General features: G+C 38.9%; 1 protein-coding gene across 1 annotated transcript; it reads right to left on the minus strand.

The window, feature by feature from the left end:
* Positions 1 to 1,655: 1,655 nt before the first annotated feature.
* Positions 1,656 to 7,193, minus strand: LOC143469697 (transmembrane protein 45B-like). Its single transcript, XM_076967481.1, has 7 exons — positions 6,919 to 7,193; positions 6,357 to 6,480; positions 6,108 to 6,284; positions 5,692 to 5,823; positions 5,276 to 5,452; positions 2,740 to 2,828; positions 1,656 to 2,079 (listed from the first exon to the last, which is right to left on the minus strand). Exons 1-7 carry the CDS (start codon positions 7,083 to 7,085, stop codon positions 2,013 to 2,015), a joined length of 933 nt encoding a protein of 310 aa, XP_076823596.1. The 5' UTR covers positions 7,086 to 7,193; the 3' UTR covers positions 1,656 to 2,012.
* Between the last annotated feature and the right edge of the window lie 3,325 nt (positions 7,194 to 10,518).

The raw sequence follows: 10,518 nt of genomic DNA on the forward strand, positions 1-10,518 counted from the left end.
GTAAAGTTTTTTCTCTGCGTTTTTTCTTACCAAAATGCGACGAAAATCGAAAAACGAAAAACTTGTTCAAGCGCTAACTTGCCGACCTCAGAATTTCCTGAGAATAGCCAAAATCCAATGGCTAAATCGTCATCAGCAAATGCCACCAAGACTTCGACATCAAACTTGTAACTCATGTTGAGGGCATTTTTATAACTTTTGTAGCCGCATTTGCTCTCTACTGTTCCATGCATCGTTTTTGTGTTGATTTGAAAATCATCACGTGTATGTGTTGCAAATAAACTGCATCATCAATGCACAAGTGTAGGCCTAACCCATAAAATCACAAGCGAAAGGTTTCAAAATTGCAAAATTCTTGACGTTGACCAGGTACGGAAGCACTTTGCACACTATAAGTCATTTAGAAATGTGTTCTAGCGACGGAAACCATCCTCATATGAAAGTAAAAACAATTAAATCAAAGACCTAAGTTACAAGCAGTCAAAATATCGCAACACATTGCTTTGAATTGCTCTATTTATGGTAAATATTGTGCCAATTAAACAAAAGATGTGGTTTCTGCCACAATAAAATCCTGGCTATTTCACAGCAATTGCAAACAAGGAAAGTTTGGTTGATGTTAGTTAATGTTGCAAACAGATCATGGATTATATTAATTCGTTAAGTAATTTTATTACCTGTTAACTAATGTCACAGACCTACACTAAAATCAATTACTGGGAGAACGTTGAAGTGTGACGTGACAATATGAGTTATGACGACAGTACACCAAGTCATTCTTATGAGCAACAGCATCAAGGACAACTTCGACGCTAAGCAAAAAGCCAGCGCTGTATACTTCTAAACCTCACAGCTGCCTATGACGCATTACAGCTGCGATTTTGCTTGCAAGCTTCTCTGTCTGTTGTCAGACAGACACAACAACCTTTGCTTGATCATAAATTTTGTCTATAACTGGGGATTTACCCTCACCAGCAGACACAACTTATGCCGCCTAAAGAACGGCGTCCCACAAGAATTAGCTTTGCGTGGTTTCCTTCTTTTCCAGCATCTATATTTGTTGGATTATATTGGACTGGTGGTTTCGTGTCATCGTCTACTTTGTTCTGAGATTCAGTGAATGTTCGAACTCTATTTTTTACAATATCTCGTCAAGGTGGGCGCGTTGTGGATATGTCTATATTATATGTGACAGTAATTTAAACCGCCAATATTATCCGAATGCAAAGCCTAAGTATTTAATTTCCTGCACTTTCATTTTACTCCTTTGACTTGTTTGTAAATGTTTTCTAACTTTTCTTCTCCGCAAAATACGACGCGGAATGAAAATGTTTTTAAAATGTTGCGTGTTGACGTCACAGACAACAGGAAATTCCCAAAATGATACGGTTGGATGATCATCACCAAATGACCACAGGCTGTTGCAACGATATCTAATTACAAGGCGTTGAAAACACATCTCATCACAACACAGTAAATAAAGTGTTTGAATCTTTAGATTTTTTATTCAAGCCGACCAAATGAAGAGAAATAAACACTGATGCCTCACGAATTTTCGTGGATTGGGTGGATATATGCTTAATAGTCTATGGACTTAGCACTCTGGTTGTCACCCATCAGTGGTTTAGTTATGGTTATTAGTTATTACAAGCCACTTCAATTCTCAAACTATTTGTTTATTGAAATTAATTCAACGCAACGATTAGAGGAAGGTCAGAGCTATAGCATCATATCATAACTATATTACAAGGAATTGACGCATCAAGTCTCTCAGTGACTTTCAAACCATTTGATGGTGATAAGAATCGAGAACTTTGTTGTTTTGTCATCGCGATTTCGCAAACTTGAACTGCCTCGTCATTCAAAATGTTACTTGTTTATTTTTCCATTTAATCCAACACACAAGGAGGTGGTTAGAAAGTTCATCCGCGACATGCGATTGTCACATCATAATGCGTTGCTAAGATACAAGCAAGAAGAAAATCCTGAGAAAGTATGGACCACGTTGAAGTTTAAGCGTATGTTGTGTCGATGTCGGTGAGAAATGGTGAACCTTCGTCGCTTTCGGAACTTTTTGACCTGATAAAATAACAAAATCATGAACCTTACTTTTATAGAAGAATCACAGAATGTATGACGCAAAGCAGCCGCCGACAGTGTGATGAGGCTTTAACACGGTTTCCTATTTAAATATATGTATCCTGTGGACACTGAACTAAGAGCATAAGAATTGAGATACTGCAGCGCTTAATTACAAAATTGTAAAATTTGCTAGTACCAGGATTATATGTGGAACCATTTATGCCTCCAAATCAATATAATATTTTAGTCTCGTTTATTGAACTTTTACCGGCCGCTTATAAATTGAAAAATTATCGGTAGATGGCGCTACAGTAATATTATTGCAAATTAAGAATTTAAGAAGTTCATCAAAAATCATAGAAATTTTATCCTTAGCTTAGCAAATCAGGCTTTTATCCAGGTAAGTTTATATTTATTTATGACGTCTTAAGAGTGTCACAAATGCCAGCATCCAACCACACTACGTAACAGAGTTTTGTATTTTATCTTATCAAAGGTTTAGTTGAATAGCGCAGGCAGGAAAGATGCAATTAAAAAGTTCCAAAGTCATTGACTCTGATAAATTTGTAGAGAAAACAGCAACAGCGTGAAATAAAGCTATGAAGGGAGGTATCACATCCGAGTCTAACATTTACAACAGATTGACATCAATGAAACCTTTTATTCGTCGGAAGATTGGCGCAGCACCCTCCTTCCATCTGCAATTCTGATTGGTCCAGATCTTGATAAGAGGAATCCCGCCGAAACTTTGAAATAAATGGAATGACGTAATCGTATTAATCAACGAAAAAGCGAAAGCTTCCAAAAGAATTGCAATAACCTACACATCAATAAAACTGTTAAGGTATCAATATAACTCTTAAGGATAAACTGTCGGCTTGTTTGTTCGCTGTCAAGTTTCTTTTGTTACGTCATAAAAGCGCTCTTGGCAGCGAAGTTTATGATTTACGTTTCACGTGACCTGATGTCATAATTTGCAATGCCATGTGAGACGAAATTAATTTTCTATTGTTTGCTCACAATCAATGGAGACGCTTGGACGCGAGTATATCTCTATGATATGTCATTTATATCAAATAAACTCCGCGCCATGACCTCGCCTCGCTGCTGGGATTAGAACGAACAGATTTTGAACGAAGAGAGAAGTTTCGAGAGACCGCGCGCTCATGTGGTCACGTGAGTAAATATTTAGAACGATCAAATCGCGAAATTATCCAGCCGTGCTTCAAGTCACGTTGACACGAAACCAAGATGACGAAGCGCCCTCGACGACCTGAGTTGATACCGTTGCTGGCTTCGCGGTGTTTAATTCTTGTTTATATTGATCATGCCGTTGGCATCGTTGCTATAATTTTCACAATGTTATGACGTCATTCTTAACGTTTATCGCCTTAAAGCGGCAAACACGAAAACATCAAAGTTGAAATGAGACAGAAACAAAATGCAACGATCAAAACCGATCCAATGCGGCGAAAGAACGGAATTCGTTAACATTTTCATTTAAACAAAATTAGATTAGAGTTTATATTCTAGAAGTAAATGATTTGATCCTATTTTGGCAACGTTTGGCCTTCCTTGGCCTATAGCAGTGCTCCTCAGTCCTTGGACCGATCTGAGCGAGCCGCCTTGTGTAACCAACATCTCATCGGTTTGAATTGAGTTAACTATTTATAATCTAAGCTATCTAGCCCGCAATATATCACGCTTGATGTAAAGATAAAAGTGGGTGTGTTTGCGTCACTATATTTCACTTGTTGCCCAATTGTTACGCAATAATGAACCACGTCACATGTGCTAATCGCTATTAATGAAACAGTGATCTGTTGCCAACTCCAGGCCAAAGCATAGTTCCCACCGTGGTTGTCATGAACAATCATCGCTGTTGAAATCTTCGCAATGGTCAAACTCAAATAAATGAACGGGAGATAAAGATACCGACGCATGACACCTAGAAGTTGTTGAAGTCCGAATCACACAACACAAGTTAAACAAAGACGTTATGGTGAAGATACAGCGAGGTCGAGAAACAATGTTCTGTCTATTACGAGACGTTCGGTTTTCGGCCGAGACATTTTATAGAGAAATACCATATTTAGTTTTGACACAGGGTTACAAGTGAAAACTTTTATCAAAAGTCGTGCTACAGTTGCAATTGTCTATTGAGTAAAAATAAAACAGATGAATTGGAAATCTAAAACGCACAATTAAACTGAATTGCATTAAATAAAAAAAAACATCTTTATTTAACAACCATTTTTATTTCTACTTTTAGCAAAAAATAAAGCGAAGTCATGTTGTGGCAATTTAACGCTTTAACGTAGCTTAACCAGGTCTGACATGAGCATACACACATCAACTTTAGTAAACACAAAATATCTTAAAATAATGCCAATGTGTGCGTGGAACCAGGCGGATAAAACACAACCCGAGTGGTTTGGATCCGGAAAAACGTTTAAAACAAACATTGGCCGACTTAAGGAGAAATATCAGCCATATGTTTCATTTTATCAATTTGTTTGGTTAAACAACGTTTCTTGGCCGCACTATTTTCACCACACACGCTGAGCACCTTTCTCAAAGACATTAAACCATAATCAAAGCGAAATTTTTACTCACACTGACAAATGGATACGTTGAAGCTATAACTATGTATAAACCATCGACTCTCATGATGATTTTGTGTCCATCTTCTAACTATTTTGTTTTCGCAAAGCGTTGAAACGGACATAAAGAGAACAAATAGCCCATACTCTTACATAATCAACAGAGGGAAAAGATAAGAAATTGTCTTCTAAGCGACGATAAGTGGTCGGCCTGGAACAAAACATGCTGACCGCATAGCAACATAAAATACCTGCTTCAATGGACAATGGACATTCTTAAACGAGATTTTTTAAGAAGAAAAGAAACAAAAACACGGAACCTGAATGGTGATGATGAAAGCTCTATAGCGCTAAACAAGCTACAGGCAGTTACTTCCACTCATGACTTGTAGATGTTTAACATAATTGAAATTCTTCGATTGCCGTTAAAATTACGGAGAAATGGACAAAATATAATTTATAAAAGACAAATTCACTTTGATAAAGCGACATTTTCCTCCATTTAAACTAACTTTAAAGAAATCAAAGATGCTCCGGGATAAAAGATGCGAAAGTAATTAATAAGGATGCGAAAATGACTCCAAACTCACTTTCAAACGGAGATACTGGATGAGAAAAATGATCCCTAGTACTCCGACGTTGAGGAAGATATGCCAGCAGAAGAATATTGGAAGAACCATCTGGTTCCACATGTCCTTGTCGTTCCACTTTGCCGCTCCGTTCCGAGGGAAAAGGATGAAAGCGGCGTGGAAGAGCCAACTACCCATCTGCATCATCAGAAGCAATTTCATTAACCGGCTGTTACGTCACACTCTATGACTCTTTCTACAGTAACATGTCATCATTACATGACACTGTTCTAACTTTTGACACAAAATATGCTAAAACAAAATAAAAACTACTGTTAGGTTAAGGTCAGTGTTTAGCCGTTCGCAAAAGGCGGAACTATTTGAAAATGACTTCGGGTGAAAGAATCTATATTCTATACCAAGCGCTGGCAACTCACTTGCATCACAAGCAGCGTGTGAGAATATTCGAGGATTTTGTCGGACGGTCTCCACATTTCCACGGTGAGCACGGCGCACATCGCCAGGTTCGCGTAGAGAAGAAGTTCGTGAACTTCCTGCTCGATTTCCTCCTGAAAAGAAAAAACTTCACGTCACAAACGAGAAAACAAGTTGCAAAGAACGGAAGACGCATTACTTTAATGTAGGCTTAGGTAGGGGTTAGTTACCGAACCACCGCACTTTCAAATTTGTTTGAATAGAAAAACACGAGCGAAATCGCGACATGTAATTATAATGCGTTCTTCTATTACGTCATAAAACTTATCGTGTCCTAGCCTTAAAAATAAGTCTTCAAGTTTGTTCTAAAGATGTTTAAATTAACTCTGACTCTGAGCAAACCGAAACTTGTCGTCACCTTGCCATGTCTATGATAGAACAATAACAATGCAGTGACGTAAAAGGCGACGGCGACTGCTGCTTTTTCGAGCGGAACAATGCGTTTCCTCATTATCTTCTGACTTATGATGTCAATGATCCCGCTGGCAGCGAAGGACATGTACATTGTAAAATGCTGCCACTCGTTAAGGTGAGCCTGCAAGGTAAAGGACACATAACACTTCCTGTAATTTTTTATCTTCTCCTGACTATCGCTTCTAGGACTTACCCAATGGCCATTGGCGTCGACCAGATAAAGCTTGTTAGTTCCAGGAGGATAAAAGAGTTCAGCCATGGCGGCTCCGAAACCGTACAAGATCTTCAGGAAAGAATCGAGCGGAAAATCCATTATTCTGTAACAATTGAAACTAATATTGTCTGAAGTAAAATGGAATAAAATTATGGTGAAACTGCTCGAATTTGGCCGAAATATTTGCATCGTTTCTGTACGTTATAGTGACGTCATTCTGATCTCATGCCGCTTTTTACTAAAAGGGAAGAAAAGAGTTGGTGTCATAATTAGAGTCTGGAACGAGAATGACTTGCGACTCCCGATAATGCGTAGTTGTTTGCAACATGATAGGGCGGATATTAAAGTGTAATTTGATCTTATGTTTTGATGTCAATGGACCAAACTAAAAGAATTAAGAAAGATAAAGACAAAGGAATCTTTTTGGGTCAAGCATCAGTTTATTTGATGACTCTTACACAAGAGCTACGGAGCCACGAGTCATTTTTTCTCCAACAAAGGGTAAGATGTCCGGCAGTAATTAGACAAATTGCTCAAATACCTTTCCAGGACTTTTCCCCAGCTCGTTTTACTCCGGTCGGACTTTTTGCATGTTTCCTTTTTCCTCCTGTTCTTTGTCAGATATTCCTTTGAGAGCTGAAAGCAGAAAACTATCCCGAAAGAGTAAAATGCGACACCTGGTGATATGTGGCCTTCCCAAGTTCCCATACTTGACCGGAAGTGGAAGTGCTTAATTACTGGTCTAATCTTACTTCTAAATAAAATGAAAATATGGAAGCGTAAGTTTCAGCCAAAAGATTCTCACCAACCTTTTAATCTGCCCTGGTCAGATTAATATCTAAACCATCACACAACCATTTCCTATTTGACCACAATGGATCTATTTAAATTGATTTTATTCGTGTTATCACAGCAACTCCCACCACGCGTCTCTTATTATTTGACGTTTATCTTGTTACATTTGAGGGGTTTGGTTCAACAAAAACTCTTAGTGGTCGATTAGGGGCTCGTCGTCGTCACAACAATGACCGAAGGTTTGAGTCAGGCTTTAAGTAAACAAACCCAACCCAAACAGCCCCAAATCATTCAACAACCTGCTCGCTCGTTCAAACGTAACAGCAACTGCTTGAACTGCGTAACAGTATAACTCACATGACCTGACGAAAAAACATTTTTATCGAGTTTATGTCTCTCTTTGCGAATAACATAACAACACTGCACTTCCATCCTTTCGACGCCCGTTGCCCCTCCTATTACGCGGGTAAAAACTTCCCCTCTACTATCGTGTTGGGGTCGTATTACATCTGGCCCGCATGGTTCGTTCGTCGTCTGGAAACAATTGATCAGATGGTGACCAATACTAACTTCCGTTAGAAGAAACATTCCACATTCAAAAACAAAGCACTCCACATTCAAAAACAAAGCAAACCTTGGTAACCTTTACGAAGTGAAAAGCGGCCTTCAATCACATATTGACTTGACTTGTACAAGCTGTGATTTGACCGCGTTGACCACCTATCCACTTGAAATTTGTAACTTTTACGGACTGAAAATTCGACTTATTTCAACCGTGAAACTTAATAGACCTGAGTTATAATGATTTGCCTCAGTCCGCATGTAGGCTACTGCTTTCTGCTGCATTTTGTAAGCAATTACGTCATGCGTTTCTTTGGCAACGATTCTATTTTAAGTTTGTTGCGTTAGAACGACTATGATGCTATAAGCAATGACGCTCGTCGTGGCAATCTCAGCAAAATTCCATTTTTCAAAAACAACTTTTGCAGAGAAAGCGAAGAAACACGGATTCGCAAAGTGAACCCGCCAAAGTACAGCCTAAACTTTCGGGATTCCTCAGACCCAGTTGAGTTGTAGACTCTATTCACTGATGCAGCAAACGCGTGAAGATTCCAAGATTCCTGAAAGATTCCTTCCTTTACATTCCCGCATCTTAATTGCTTCCTGCTGGCAATAACACCAACTTGTTATGCGGTGACTTATCTCTGTTAAAGCGAAGCAGACACATTTTATTTAAACTCTTCTTAGCAGAATAAACGGTGGTTACATATTAACTCTTGAACGCTGTCTATTGCTTGTCTTCTGTCGATAGCGACGACGCTTAATAGATTCGAACGATTGGACATAATTCGATCTCTTTATTTTCAGGACATCTGGATTCCAAGACTTTGAGAAAACAAAACTGGTTGCCATGAAATTTACACATTAATGTGGACATTATAGGACCGGAACGGTTCAATTAAAAATACTTAAGCTTTTTGCTTCCTTCCGGACTTGAATCATCTGAACTTTGGAGTTTGGAGCATTTAAACCCTTTACTGGATACAAACAGTTTTAGCTGTTTTACAAATAGTTTTAGCTTTTTCTTTTCAACAAAGCTTGTGCTTTCAAAAAGTGTTCTTTCGTCGAATTATGGGTGGTTAGGCGGCAAGAGTTTATGTATATACATATACGAAGCAGATAATAAATTCAAATGACCATTTAAACTAAACAACTCGTGTAAACTTGCATATAAAATAATTAAAAATAAATAAAATGACAATGTATCAGCACATGAAGGAATGTTAACAAACATAGAGCTTTAGGCTGTGTGGTATTGAGCTACAAAACCTTCCTCATACCGTACTCTGTAGGGTCAGGGCTGCAACTACGTTATATGCGCGAAAGACCTTTTGCGTTCACTTTCATTTCGACCTCGTTCAAACCTAAACATTATTCGGAAGTTAAAGCGCTATTAAGAAGCATTTTCTTGGCGCAAACATATCGCAAATATTTATGAGAATAAAACTATTTCAATTACTCTTGTCGAGAGAAAAACGAATCCGATTGCTTCGGAAGAAACAATTGAAGTCTGCGACCTATCCTGCAAGTCGAGATTGATTCGAGATTCAAGAAATCTTGGGGTGGTGGAATGCTTATGTATGTCTATCTATATAGAGTTTATGTGTTATCCTCGGATTGGAAAGAATCTTGCATTTCCCCAGCTAACAAAAATCACCTATAAAGAGCACCAGGACCAACCTGTTATATTTCGGTTTATCTGAACTCAGCGAGACACATATGTTTCACCTGAATGCTTTCATAGCCAAAAATAAACAGTGGTTACATATTAAACCGTTCAACGCTGTTTTGTCTCTCTCTTCAAGCGATTACAATGCGGTTGGATCCCAAAACACCATAGAGCGTATTTCGACTTTACTCGGCAGATGGCCGTCATTCATAACTTCCGATACAAGGACGTTGGCGAAGTTATTCAACCGTGTTGGCGGCACCATGCGGACCTTCCATTGTTCAACCGCGGAGTTTTGCCGCTTTTTCACGTTTATTGGCTTTTGTGAACATGTTCCTTGTTTGACCACCAACCAGTCTACAACGAGAGTAGCACCTTACTTTTCGCTGACCACAGCCAATGGCAAAAATTAACGAGATGTCGAGAGACACAATGTTTTGTTGCTGTAGGCTACGGTCCGCTGCTGTCCACACGGCGTTTGATGACTGACGTAACTTCCAAATATGACTCGGCTTGAATGCCGGGAAAGGTTCTTTAATGACGTCAGGTTTGGTGTGATCTAAAATTTCACCGACGTCGCTTCTATTTTTAGCGGCGATAGCGTTTTGATGAAAAGGTTAAAGTTCGTGTTTCGACTCCCAAAGATATTTACAAGCACCACTTCAAATGTGTTGAGAGCGCGAAGTACATCACAGGCCTATATCAGACTCAAACTATGCAGAGGAAAGTGCGAGTTACTAAAAGAACAACTAACAAGAGACAGTGAACCCGCAGTTAGTTTATTGTGCAGAGGTTTCGAGTTTATGCTTCATTTGCAACGCGACGAGTTGGGCCTCACTCGAAATGTTTGCAAGTTAAAATAATTACTTGTTTCTTGAACTTAATATCGGAAAACAAGTTTATGAACCTTATCTGAGCTGAAAACGAAACAGATGGTGCTGGAAGACATAATTGAAGCATATGACCTTTCGTTGACCTTACGTGCGGGTTGAGGTTGACTTCAAGCACCGGTGAACGTCGCTAATTGTCACGTGAACAAAGTTTCGAAACTTGGTGGCCTAAATTTTGAAAATCCTGCCGGCTCTTTTCCTCACTCGGTTTTATTACAGGTCGCCA

This window comes from Clavelina lepadiformis, chromosome 8 (genome assembly GCF_947623445.1).
Source record: "Clavelina lepadiformis chromosome 8, kaClaLepa1.1, whole genome shotgun sequence".
NCBI classification, from domain to species: domain Eukaryota; kingdom Metazoa; phylum Chordata; class Ascidiacea; order Aplousobranchia; family Clavelinidae; genus Clavelina; species Clavelina lepadiformis.